General features: G+C 38.8%; 1 protein-coding gene across 1 annotated transcript in view; it reads left to right on the top strand.

Moving 5' to 3' along the window:
- LOC124545638 (mucin-19-like) overlaps positions 1 to 15,053 on the top strand; it is a 397,435-nt gene that overhangs the window by 368,659 nt on the left and 13,723 nt on the right. Inside the window, exon 8 of the mRNA XM_047124583.1 lies at positions 10,523 to 10,707. Within this exon, the coding sequence (XP_046980539.1) occupies positions 10,523 to 10,707 (185 nt within the window). The remainder of the gene's footprint in view (positions 1 to 10,522; positions 10,708 to 15,053) is intronic.

Here is a 15,053-nt window from a genome sequence, read left to right as displayed (position 1 = left end):
CAGGTCTTTCGATTTGACGCCACTTCGGCGACCTGCGCGTCGATGGGGATGAAATGATGATGATTAGGACAACACAACACCCAGTCCCTGAGCGGAGAAAATCTTCGACCCAGCCGGGAATCGAACCCGGGCCCTTTGGATTGACAGTCTGACACGCTGACCACTCAGCTACCAGGGGCGGACTTTGATTATGATCACTAAGGGATCATTGTGACAGATAGAGTCCTATGTGGAACAAAGTATCACAGAACTGTATTATCATAACTTCATGCAAAATATGTGCAGAAACATGTACAAAATCAAACATTAGTTGCTCAAGGCTCAGCCACTCATTCTCCATGACAGTGCTCACCTGCATATTTGTGAAGTTGTAGCCCAAAAACAGTGCTGTAAACATGAATGGGAAGTACTTCCACATCCTCTGTTCAGCTCGGACATGAGTCCATCAGACTTTGACTTGTTCCCGAAGTTCACGAAACTTATGAGTGGACACCATTATCTTTCTCTGGAAGAGCTTCCTACCACTATTACCTGAGCTATTTGACAGATGAACAGAAGTGGTGTACTGGATGGAATAATAGAGCTTCCAAGACAATGGTATTCAGTCATAGAGAAGCAGGGAGACTATATTGAAGGAGTAAAGAGATATTGGGGGGGGGGGGATTTAAGCAAAAAGATTAATGTGTGTTATTTATGAAATGTCCCTCATATCTTTTAGTTCCTCTCCCCCATGTGGATTGGCTTGCTTCCTGACGACCTGCTGTGAACATTCTAGCCAGGTCAAGGTGCTGATTCAATGGCTGACTATAACCGGGAATTAACTGGAGGCTGAATAAGCCAAGACATTACAGAAGGAATCCCCCCATCTCCCATTCCACTCTCACATAAACACAAGGAAAAAGACAACAGGAACACTGACTTTGTCAAACATAGGTGGAAATGACTAAAGTGAAACAGCAGTCCCCTCGTTAAATGTTCATATAACCATAGTCTGCAGACCTGTGTTAACAATCACAGTGCTTCTAATAATGGTGAATACAACTTCAATTTTATATCATGCAAATTTTGATGATGTCAAAAGTTATGAGAATTTTTTGAAATATTAGTTCTCGAAAGAATTACATGGAGCTTGTGGTCCTAAAATGTTTGGTCAAATGGTTTCCAAAAGCTGTACTCTTCTGAACTGGAATTTATTGGAAGTTACGCTAAAGTTATGGACTAGGCAGTGTTAAAGTTATGTACTAGGCAGTGATGTAAACAAATTGTTATGAATACTATAGTTAGCATAGTAAAAAATATCTATATTTTATTATTATTATTATTATTATTGTTGTTGTTGTTGTTGTTATCATCATAAACATTTTGACTCATTGAAAGTGAGGCAGATGGCAGGTAAAATTTGGGAGTTTGAAGAGGAAGGAGGTGGGGTGGGTTAAGACTGTAACAAACTGTGACATCCCCTCCAGACCTGAAATGTTGATCTGTGCCTGTCTGTTACTAACTGAGATAATGTGGCACAAATGCGAGTCAGTCATTTATTGTTTTAGCTCATGGTATCGAAATGTGAAACTTTATGATAATTATGTCCACACATCAGTTATTATTATATGACTCGTATCTCTCTTGAGTTGCAACAGACTTCTGCACTGTTAGTTTCTGTAAATACTGTACTAATGCATTCATTATTGCTAAAATGAATGATATTCAAACAACAGTCAGAGCAGATTTTATCAGTTTAGAATTCATTGGGCAGACTGTAACATTTGCTATGTTTGACAATGAACAAAGATGAAATGAACACGTAAAATAATTTTGTGATGATACTGTAGTTCACTTGATACCATAGGCACTTACAGCATCAATAATAACAATATTCGAAAATATCATAAATGTGTGTCTTTAAATTATAACTTGACATCACTATCATGGTCATCATTGTAAAGTTCCTGTGCTTCAGAATTCAGCACTATAGCAACCACTTTTTTTGCAGTTGTATCTGCAAGATGTAATACCTATATTTTCTAGTTTAGTAATAATATGAGTCAGTAATATTAATTTCTTCACAATTTTTAATACTTAAATGCACTATGAAGTAATGTCAGATAGTCTGAATGTTGACACTCCCATGAAGGTGACTAATGTTGCATAATATATGCTAAATTCAGTTAGAGTTTGTAACATGTTAAGTAGCTTAATTGTTGTGCACATATTAATTTAGTAACATGTTAAATAGTATAATTGTTGAACACACGTTAATTAATTGGATGATACGCAATCTAGATACGCATTTTGCTTAATCCATATTTCTGCACTATTCATAATCCACAGTACTGCACATGTCAGTATTTGGTGAAATGTGACAGTTTAGAGAGAGAGAGAGAGAGAGAGAGAGAGAGAGAGAGAGAGAGAGAGAGAGAGAGAGAGAGAGAGATACTAAATTTTCATAAGATTAACAGTTTGAGATCAATGTCAGATATATGGCAAATCAGATCCAGTTAAAATTGCATCAGTGATGGCTAAGAATAGTGTGAGATCTTTTAAAAATGGTATTCTTTCACAATATATGTAACCTAGAGTAATGAACTTTGATTGCAGACCACATTGCAACACACTCAGGAACTGAAATTTATTAAAGATTTATCTACAAGGCTGGTAGGCACAACAAGCTATTTCTCCATTTGCAAGAAGCAAATGATGAAAAATGCAACATCAGTCTGTCACTTATCTTCCTAAATAAGTTACTAAAATCAACTGTTGTCATGAATTTAGTGCTGCAAGGTCATGTCTATTTAGGCAATACTGGGCCACACAGTGTATCTGCTCTGATTAGCAGATATGGTCTCCTTTGTTTCCAGTAAGTTCAGCCTTTGTAGTGGACCCCTTCTCATGTGTCACAGAAACCTAGTTAGTTCCCATGAGCTTATGAAATAGTTCTGGAACTTTACACAAGTTCTTCTCTTTTATCAAAAATTTTGTCTCATTACCATCTAAAGTTTGTTTCTGTCTTTGATTTTTCCCTAAATAAGAGCTAGTTAAATAACATTTTTCAAGACAAGTGACTTTCATTTTGCGCCTTCCCCCTTCCCCTTTTTTTATACATACTTTCACCTTTGTAGGTTTTCACTTCTAATGGTGATATGCACTGTATATAAATCGTATACTCGGACACCTCTGACACCCCTCAGATTGGTGCCCGAAGTAGCAGATTGTGCTGATTGAGCCTTAACCTGTCTCCTCTTGTTTCTCAGTGTGCTTCTTTAGTTTGGCTTCCTTATGCAAAAACAGTTTGTGTCCAGAATCTTTATTTTGGTTTTGAGCTTACTTAACTTGCTGATGTAATTAGTTGTAAGTTTCTCCAGGCTGTCATCACTATTGCAAACTGTGTGGTGGTGCTCTGCTTGAGAGAAGTTGGCCAAAGCTTGCTTCCTGACTACTGTTTGGACAAATTTGGAGTAAAGTTCCTAATCACCAGAATTCGTTCAGCTGTCCTGATTTAGACTCTGAACCCCTCTGAATCATTGTGATTCCTTTGTCAATTGAAGATGTTAAGCTCATTGGGTCCCTTCACACAGTTTGAGAGGAGTATATGGTGTCCAGCCTTAGGATCACTCCTTCTCAAGTCTTTCATCAGAAACAACACGAACATAAAACTACACTCAATATGCAGTTTCCATGATCATTTTCACTAAACAGTCACACTTATATCTCAAATTTGGTAAAGGAATGGTTCTGAAAGAATGTATGAGGAAAGCCTTTCATAGGTTTAGGCAGCTAATTCCTAAGGAATGTCCCAGTCAATAATGCCCCTTGGTTTTTATATTTAATGTGAGGTGTGTGGCAATCCTTTATTAAAGCAGATAGATAAAAATAAATGTTCAAACAGTATAAAGCATAACCAATGTAAATTCACTCATCATCATTTTCCATAGATCTCATCAAAGAGATAGGATGAGCCAAGGTATACATTAGCAAAAGACACAGAAATCATAGACATATAAACTCCATAATGTACTGATAATGAACAATCACTATAGTGCATAATAGTATTCATACTTAGGCCAACTGAAAGAAGGCTACTATTTGGCAAAAAGCTGATGTCTCCTAAGTAACTCTAATCCGCTATCGATAGCTTAACATTTAGTTGATTGCAATGATATTTTTAACAAACAGGGTGTGTACACCTGAGACAATCAGGAAATCTGGAAAAAAGTGGGAATTTTTTCATCTGGGAAAATCCAGGTAAAACATGGGAATTATCCATTACTTTAGTTTTCCGTTAAATTTTTATAATTTTGAGTGGGAAGAACTAATACTCTAACAAAGAATTTTACTTTATCCTGCTACTGCAGAACAGTATTTTAGCAATAAAACTTAAACTAGAGAATAGCATCAAAAATAAAACCTTAGCTGAAAAGAAAATATGCCACTTACAACAACAACACACATGCACACACAAGCTTCTGTAGACAGCAGAATATGTTAAAGGCTTTTGATGAGCATGATGTCACAGCTGTTTCCATTTTTAACAGGTCATGGGAAAATATTATGAATGGGGGTTTGAGAAGTGTTAGGCTCAAAGTAAATTTCCTTTTATGCAACGTGAATTATGTTAATCAAATTTTCTTTCACTACTCCCATGCAACAATTTGTGCTAACTGTACACTTTCTTGTTAAATGTTTGCCTGTAGTGATGCTTATTTGATTTCATTACTATCTCAATCAAGGGATCTATTCTCAGAGGCTCTAGCTCCTTTGCAGCCAACTTTTGATGGTTAATTTAATTTTGGGTTCCCAGAGGGAGAATTTCACTCTGCAGTGGAGTGTGCACTGATATGAAACTTCCTGGCAGATTAAAACTTTGCGCTGAACTGAGACTCGAACTCGGGGCCTTTACCTTTTGCAGGCAAGTGCTCAACTGACAGAGCTACCCAGCATCACTCACAACCCCTCCTCATGGCTTTGCTTTACTGTTAGCATTTAAAATACATTCAACATAGGACGTGTTTACACTTAACATGATAGCCGATTCCTGCATGGTAAACAATCAACCCCAAACACAAAGTGCCATCTGTGGAAATGATTAAACTCAACTAGTAATGTCTAACAACATGATCACTTGACTAAAATACAAATGAGGCACTGAGACCCATAAGGACCTAAAGCACAATGCCCTCGACCCCACATTTAAGTGAGTGACACAGCTTTCCATGAATTTTCATATATATAATGTTAGCCTACAGCACAGATAAACCTGACTCACCATAAGATCAACAGATATCAGAAGTATGAATACATGCTACAATGCACAATCATCGGTGATGTGCTTTAGGCTCTTCTGATTCTTATAAGGGAAATTCTCCATTGCACCACCCTAAGATCTAGTGGCAAGAGGGCCCAGTGGATAGCCTGTCAAAAACTAAATATACATCAAGCATGAAAACAGGAAGAAGGTATAATGAACAGTGGGAGGAAGAAAAAAAAATAATGTCCATGTCATGGTGTAATGTCCATTTGCAACAGCGAGGTGTAAAGAAGAGGCCCATAATGAAAGTGGGATTCTGGACAACTTCTGTATTAGCTGCCGAAAGGAATTGGCATTCAAATGGCAACCAGAAATGTTTGATGAAAAGGCAACAAGTCCATTGCCTCCTCCACTAGAAAACACGTCTGGTGAGTCATACACAGCATTAGTGACAGTATGTGTGTCATACGATAGGAATCTCTTATCGATACACCTAACTTGTATGCCAGATGAGTGAGTGAGATATGCATCCTTGGTGTTTGTATGAATGTGAATGTGATCACTCCCAAAGAAATGATGAAAACATAATAGTTTATAATAGAGGGAAACATTCCACGTGGGAAAAATATATCTAAAAACAAAGATGATGTAACTTACCAAACAAAAGCGTTGGTATGTTGATAGAGACACTAACAAACGCAAACACACACACAAAATTCAAGCTTTCACAACCCATGGTTGCTTCATCAGGAAAGAGGGAAGGAGAGGGAAAGACGAAAGCATGTGGGTTTTAAGGGAGAAGGTAAGGAGTCATTCCAATCCCGGAAGCAGAAAGACTTACCTTAGGGGGAAAAAGGGACAGGTATACACTCGTACACACACGCATATCCATCCGCACATATACAGACACAAGCAGACATATATAAAGGCCATAATAGTTTGTTACATAAGCTGCAAAAAATGAGTGCAGCAGTTTCATAATCACACAGTTTTCCACGTGCTCTATCAAAACATACGTTTTTAACATTTTTGAAGTTGCATTCCATTTTGGAAGTTTTGATTCTGGAATTCCTTTGTCGTAAGATTGCTCACAACGATTTATTTGTTGTTTTCTTTTCAGTGAGATGTCTACGTTTTATGTTGCTGCTTGCACTATTCATCCCATTTGCTTCTTACCATGTGACTCATATTCTATAATCAGTGTATAGTATGACAATTACCTGGACTACAGAAAGATAACAAACAATTCAATGACAAGACAGACAGTTGGTAGTGTTGTCATCATCATCATCATCATCATCATCATCATCATCATCTTTTTTGTTTCCCCTCTATCCAACATTTGGTTGGGTTGGGGTATCAATGGTACTACACCATTTTATTTGGTCTTTCCATCATTCTTCTTCCACAATTTGGTTCCATAGCAGGTTTCTCCTCTTTAAACTCATCTCTCTTGTATCAGTCCATCTTGTTATCTTTCTTCCTCTTGGCCTCTTGCCCTCAATCTTGAACTCCGTCATTCTTCTTTGTATTCTTTCTTCTCCCATCCTCTTCACATGCCCAAACCATTTTAATGTATTCTTTTCAATTTTCTCAGTCAACTTCTCCACTCCAATTTCCTTCCTAACATCTTCATTTTTCACTCTCTCTCTCTCTCTCTCTCTCTCTCCTCGTCTTCTCTAGCATACTTCTCAGAAACTTCATTTCACTGGATTGTATCTTACTCTCCTCTCTTCCAGTCATAGTCAAGTCTTTGAGCTGTAAATTAGTAGAGGTGTGAAGTAAAGTCTTGTATAGCACCAGCTTGCACCTAATTGGCACTTCCCTTCCCCACACCAAGCCCTTCACACTCGTAAAATGTACTACTCTGTTGTATGGTTTTGCTAATTTCCATCTCCAAACAAGCATTCCCCATTAATACACTTCCCAAATATTTAAAGTTGTCCACTATTTCAATATCCCGTCGCTTAATATGGATTTGTCCCTTGCCCTCTCTATCCTCTCTGGTTACCACCATGGTCTTGCTTTTCTCCACACTAAATTTCGTTCCAAATTTCTCGACCTTGTCATTTAGGATGTCTATTTGTTTTTGTACCTCCGTACTACTTGTTACCCACATCACAATATCACCAGCAAATAGTAACAGCATCATCTTCCTTCCTTTATGGGATTCTCTTGTCTCTTTGACTGTTTCATCTATCACCATTATAAATAGTAGTGGTGATATCACACTTCTTGTCTTAGTCCTGTAACATTCTTAAACCATTCAGTTCTTCCAACTGGTGTCTGCACACAACTAGAGCATTTTTTGTACATTGCCTGGATGACTTCAAATGTTTGCTTTCCAACTCCCTTCCTCTTCAAGGTTTCCAGTACCTTTTCCCTGGGAACACTGTCATATGCTTTCACTAGGTTGAGAAATGTCATCACCAGATCTTTACTATACTCCCAATGTCTTTCCATCAACTGTCTCATACTAAAGATTTGGTCCACTGTTGATCTACCATGATGAAAGCCACTTTTTCTCTCACTTTTCTTTCCAGTATCCTCTCCATTATTTTTGCTACTTGGGATATGAGTGTGAGCCCTCGATAGGTGTCGCATTCTTTCCTGTCACTCTTCTTGAAAATTGGGATTATTATTCCCTTTCCCCATTCTTCAAGTACACATTTTTGGGTCCAAATGCATCTTATGTTGTGTAAAAAGTAAACAAAATAAATTGGCATGTTGGAGTTTTGGACACTGCTTATCCACTTTGCAGTTGAACACCATGACCAGTTAACCAAGCCACCATGGCTGTTCCAGCACACTTGATGTACTTCTTAAGCTTAGACCATTTGTTTTTTCTAATTTGCTTTTTTTTTACATTTAAGTACATCTTCTTCCTTCATGCTTGATGTGTGTGTAGTTTTTGATGGTCTATCCACTGGCCCATCTTACCACTAAATATGAGGGAGGGGGGGAGGGGGTGCAGTGGGGAATTTCCCTTGAAAGTGATTGAATGGATTACTATATGATAAAATTCATAACTTAATATACCATAACTTAATACACCATAACTTACTCAGAAACCCACAAAATAGGTTTACTGTCAGTACAACTTTAACATATACTGACATCCAATCTAATTTCACTGCAGTATATAGTGAGTGAACCACCATATTTGAGGAGTGTGCTATCATGTAGCAGGATTTATGCCGAGCAGATGGGGGTAAAAGTCTGCCGCAGTACACTGCCACCTGGTGGCACTGATGTAAACTTCTAGTTGGGAGGCAAGGACTAAGCGTGCGCATCATCAACTGTGCACATTGTTTATCAAATCTGTATGTATTTGGCCCATAAGGCAATTATGTCATGTGATTTGGTCGTGCACAAAACCTCCTTAAAACGTGCACAACTGCATGTGTGCTCACGGGCCTGTTGCCAAGTTTCACGGAGTATAAAGAAGCAGTAACCCGGTAGATTTAAGTGCCGTATCTTTCAGATTGCAGTATCTGTGTCATGCCTAACAGCATTCACAGAAAAATAACCAATAAATCTGCTGTGTGTCAAAAGTTTGGGTGGTCATGTGCTATTGTGCTTACACAGCACCTACCACTGAATGGACGTCAAAAAATTGGCATTCGGTACCATGGTGGAATCATCTGAGCCTCTGCTTTAGACCTTCCACTCTGCCGCAAGCAACTGACCCTGGGTACACTGTTACAAAGAGTGAGCTTAGCCTGTACCTCACGTTTGATGTTAGCTTACATCAAGTCAGTCATCCACTAAAAGGGAGCAAAGCTTACCTCAGAACCCAAGCAGCATGCATCATTCTTGCTGACATGAGCCACAATATGCAGCCGATTCCACCCAGTGCACTCAATAGTTGCTAGCAGAGCCTCCTCCACATTACATATGAGCTCCCCTGCCCCTTCTCCCACTTGCTATTTTCCTGAAGGGCTCCATAGCCCACCCTCTGCTCTTGTCCAGACTGGGCTGGAGATTTGATCACTGGCTCAGAACAGTTTTCAACACTGCACGGTACCTTGTAGCTATTGCTAAGATGTAATGAGTTATCCATGCTGCATGTTTCCTCATTCTCCTTCCGCCCAGGAGACATAAATCCACCACTAGCCACCACTCATGCCTGATTGGAGACAGACTTGTCAGATGCTGTGTATCAGAAGACACAGTGACAACAGCGTTACTGGGGGATTCCAGTGGCACCGAAAATATTACTGAATGCAAATGTATCAACAGTGACTTTTCACAACTAACTCAACTCTCACAAAAACTACTGTACGTAATGGATATGCAAGCTCTAAGTGTTAACAAACACTAGACAATTAGATAAAACCACAGATAGGAATGACTTTTTGACAGAAGTACATGAAAAATAAACACTAAATGAAGCAAAATGTTGTTATATGATTCAAACTGCTGCCTGCTACTGCTGGACACTTTTTCCACTTAGGTAGCTGACCCTACACTGACTAATAAACTAGTAGTTCAAAATGTGTTGGAAAACGGTGGCGTTAATGGCAGTCTGATGCTACATTACTAACCAAGATCATAAGAAACCTACTGCAGTAAATATGTGAATATGAAAGCTCTAAATGTAAGTAAAATTTAAACAATCAAATAATAACACACTTCTCGGCATAAACTTGTGGAAAGTAGACACTGAACTAAACTAAATGCTGTGTTCTAACTCAAACTGCTTATGCTGCTGTTGCTTCTCTTCATCTCAAATGATGTGATGATTATTACTTATAATGCATCAATTCTATTTATCGTATCTGTTGATCCAGCTATCAGATTTTTATATTAAAAAATTTTAAGTGCCATCTGCAGAATTAGTGCACGGATACTCTTTTGAATGATATAAGTGAATTTTTTCTTTCATATTTATAGATACTTTTCATAATTTTGTTTGTAATGGTAATCAATAATTTGTGATAATAATGTTCGTCAAGTGAAATTAAAGACACGATTCAGACTTTTATTCACTTGCATGTTCTTCTGCACTCAGTTAATGAGTATCGACATCATTCGTCAACACATAATACAGTAAATTTGTTAAATTTTGGAGTAGGTTTGTTGGCTGAACATGACCTTCATGAAAATTGTCTTCTAGACATTACGATAATAACAATGACTTAGAAAAAATTACATTTTGGGAGACATTAATAGAATTTTGTTGAGGTTGAGAGAGGAAAAGGAGGGGGGGGGGGGGGGCACATGAACTTTCTTCTAAATAATTTGGACTCAAATGTAACAAAACATGAATGTTTACAGAACCACATCTGCTGATAATGGAATATGTGATGTATGGGAAACTTTTGGCTTATCTTCGTGACCACCGAACTAGACGAAAGTATTTCAACTTCTGTGAAGATGATTCAGATGCTCTTACATCTCGGGATCTCACTATTTTTGCCTACTGTGTTGCACGTGGAATGGAATACCTTGCTACAAGAGGAGTGAGTATTTAACTCTTTTATTATATAGTGTATATTGGCCTGCATTGCATTACACTTTGTTTGCTCATGTACCATTTAGGGTGAAACAAGTACACTACTGTATACATCGAATCATCATAGCAATATTATTGATTCTCAAGGTGAAGGAATCCACTATGTTTATAAGCAGTATGTTATAAAATATGCTATCCATTTAATAATAATATTCATATATTTTTATACATAATCATTACACACTCAATGTACTTTTACCTAATACCTTCTCAGAAATCTGATGATGTTCTAATTTCATTCTGCTTTACAACATTCTGTTTATGTTTAAGAACAATATATTTCAGATTAAATTTTTATGTTTTAGTTGCAAGATATTAACTTAATATTTTAGAAACATTTTTGAATCACGTAATTTTTAGAGTGTTTTACATTTTAACTTAATAATCTGTGGAAATTTACTAAAAAGTTCTTTCTTTTTCTCTAGTGATTCATTTTCTCTCAATATTAAAGCTTATTTCAGCATGCTTTACTCTCAGAAGACCAAGCTTCCAGATTATTTTGCATACTTTCACTCTGTCTTGGAGGTGCACAACTATCATCTGACACAATGCATCTAAAGTAAACAAAATATTCCTTTCACAAAATTAAGTGGTAAGAATACTGCAGAAAGTAGATAAAGTATTAATGATCCCTTTTCAGTAATCTTGAAATTCTCGTATACATCTCCCAGTACATTTATTCCTAAGTTGTTTGTTGTGCTAATAATAACAAAATATGTATTTAACACACACACACACACACACACATATATATATATATATATATAAATGTGTGTGTGTATATGTGTGGATGGATATGTGTGTGTATGCAAGTGTATACCTGTCCTTTTTTCCCCCTAAGGTAAGTCTTTCCGCTCCCAGGATTGGAATGACTCCTTACCCTCTCCCTTAAAACCCACATCCTTTCGTCTTTCCCTCTCCTTCCCTCTTTCCTGATGAGGCAATAGTTTGTTGCGAAAGCTTGAATTTTGTGTGTATGTTTGTGTTTGTTTGTGTGTCTGTCGACCTGCCAGCACTTTCATTTGGTAAGTCACATCATCTTTGTTTTTTATATATACACTCCTGGAAATGGAAAAAAGAACACATTGACACCGGTGTGTCAGACCCACCATACTTGCTCCGGACACTGCGAGAGGGCTGTACAAGCAATGATCACACGCACGGCACAGCGGACACACCAGGAACTGCGGTGTTGGCCGTCGAATGGCGCTAGCTGCGCAGCATTTGTGCACTGCCGCCGTCAGTGTCAGCCAGTTTGCCGTGGCATACAGAGCTCCATCGCAGTCTTTAACACTGGTAGCATGCCGTGACAGCGTGGACGTGAAGCGTATGTGCAGTTGACGGACTTTGAGCGAGGGCGTATAGTGGGCATGCGGGAGGCCGGGTGGACGTACCGCCAAATTGCTCAACACGTGGGGCATGAGGTTTCCACAGTACATCGATGTTGTCGCCAGTGGTCGGCGGAAGTTGCACGTGCCCGTCGACCTGGGACCGGACTGCAGCGACGCACGGATGCACGCTAAGACCGTAGGATCCTATGCAGTGCGTAGGGGACCGCACCGCCACTTCCCAGCAAATTAGGGACACTGTTGCTCCTGGGGTATCGGCAAGGACCATTCGCAACCATCTCCATGAAGCTGGGCTACGGTCCCGCACACCGTTAGGCCGTCTTCCGCTCACGCCCCAACATCGTGCAGCCCACCTCCAGTGGTGTCGCGACAGGCGTGAATGGAGGGATGAATGGAGACATGTCGTCTTCAGCGATGAGAGTCGCTTCTGCCTTGGTGCCAGTGATGGTCGTATGCGTGTTTGGCGCCGTGCAGGTGAGCGCCACATGCATACGACCGAGGCACACAGGGCCAACACCCGGCATCATGGTGTGGGGAGCGATCTCCTACACTGGCCGTACACCACTGGTGATCGTCGAGGGGACACTGAATAGTGCACGGTACATCCAAACCGTCATCGAACCCATCGTTCTACCATTCCTAGACCGGCAAGGGAACTTGCTGTTCCAACAGGACAATGCACGTCCGCATGTATCCCGTGCCACCCAACGTGCTCTAGAAGGTGTAAGTCAACTACCCTGGCCAGCAAATCTCCGGATCTGTCCCCCATTGAGCATGTTTGGGACTGGATGAAGCGTCGTCTCATGTGGTCTGCACGTCCAGCACGAACGCTGGTCCAACTGAGGCGCCAGGTGGAAATGGCATGGCAAGCCGTTCCACAGGACTACATCCAGCATCTCTACGATCGTTTCCATGGGAGAATAGCAGCCTGCATTGCTGCGAAAGGTGGATACACACTGTACTAGTGCCGACATTGTGCATGCTCTGTTGCCTGTGTCTATGTGCCTGTGGTTCTGTCAGTGTGATCATGTGATGTATCTGACCCCAGGAATGTGTCAATAAAGTTTCCCCTTCCTGGGACAATGAATTCACGGTGTTCTTATTTCAATTTCCAGGAGTGTGTGTGTGTGTGTGTGTGTGTGTGTGTGTGTGTGTGTGTGTGTGTGTGTGTGTCTACATATATATATATATATATATATATATATATATATATATATATATATATATATATATATTGTCTATGGGATTTTATGTTATGGTAAAAAGGTTTTCAACAAGCCCCCACACGATTTAAAGCAAGATATGGACTGCTCCCTAAATTGAAAATATACATTATTAACTCTTCTACAAATTATCTCACTATCTAGATTCAAAGACTGAAGACTTCTTTCAACTGGACAGCCAGCAGAAATGCCTATTGTAATATTCTTTTCTTCTTAGGCTCACAGATCACTGCCATTGTGGGATACTATCAATGTGGGTATACACACACCAAGCTAATGGTGTTTCTGTAAATTTTAATGGAATGAACACAGTTAGTTTATAGCTATTTATTGAAAGTTAATTATTAATGTAGCTTTTAACAGCTACTTTCTACCAACATCTTCTTAATGATTAAGCTGACTATAAGAACATACAAAGAAATTTTTTTTAATGAGTAAGCTCACTATAAGAACATACAAAGAGGATTAATATAAGTTCATTCAGTATTCAGAACAAGGATTATCATAAGGTTTATAAGATTGCAGTTTATGTGATTCTTCTGAACCTCTTTTGGGAAAAAGAACAATTTTTTCTGGCATATGATTTAGCCCAAAAGATAATGACATACAGGAGAATCTTAGAATTCAGACTACTCATCATCAGGAAGAGATTATACTAATGTCCTTCTGGTATTTATGACCAATGGATTACAACAATCCATCACATGTGATATTGCTGCAAATGGTCACTAGCCTGAACCCAGACACACGAGTGATTTTTCAAGTAATTTCAACCAATATTACGAATATCGCTGTATCAAAAAGTTCTGCTATGGAAGATGGAGTGTAGTGTTTAGCAGCAGTTGCAGTTGATTTCCACAAATACTTGCAAAAAATAAATTTATAAAAAGAGTATTGTAATTTATTAAACTTGTCTTGAAATGCTTTTCTTGGGAATATAATATATTACAAATTTCAGTGATGCCAAGCAGGTTGTGTTAGTCTTTTCAGTGTGCTAATACAGTTCATTTATTAGCCCTTAGTTCCCTTTTCATTCGTTAGTCTTATAGTTCAACTGCAAGTATTTACACAGTTTGCTTTACAATCTTGATGTATCTGCAGTAATGTTATAAGTAGAAGTACTGCTCTTTACCATAAGTTCTGTTATAAATTGTACAGGTGACAGTTACAGCACATGCAGTGGCAGGGGTTGCGAGGATAAGTGTGTAATGATTTGCCCTGAACATATATATTAAAATTTCCACTACATATTGTGGTATGTCATACTGTTTGGAAGTTAAAAACTTCAATAATGTGTGTTATTGTTCCATAAATAACATTTTAATCAACTGGAGTCCAATATATCACGACTATAACTATGGACTTCCCATCAGTTCTTCTACAGCACAAGCCTCAAAATGCCAATGACGGCCGAACTGGAGTATGTGTATTTTATTACTTCTTAATATAAATGGCAACTCCATCCTCAACTTTACTTGCCAAAGCGGTTCATGGTCCCTGAATAACTATGAATTCTGAAGTAAAATTCTTATTCTACATGGATGAAGTGAAATGAAGTAAAACTACACAACAACACGTGATATCTAGACAAATGAGTGCTGTCAGACAGCCATATTGCCACATATAGCTGCTAACCAGCCAAGCAGCCATATTGCTTGTATGAATTGCACGTGCAACACATTAGATTGCCTAGGATTTCCATGCAATCAGCTACTAGAGGT

This window comes from Schistocerca americana, chromosome 8, assembly GCF_021461395.2.
Source record: "Schistocerca americana isolate TAMUIC-IGC-003095 chromosome 8, iqSchAmer2.1, whole genome shotgun sequence".
Classification (NCBI taxonomy): Eukaryota; Metazoa; Arthropoda; class Insecta; order Orthoptera; family Acrididae; genus Schistocerca; species Schistocerca americana.
The sequence above is the reverse complement of the archived record's forward strand: the minus strand, read 5'-3'. Positions and strand labels throughout refer to the sequence as shown.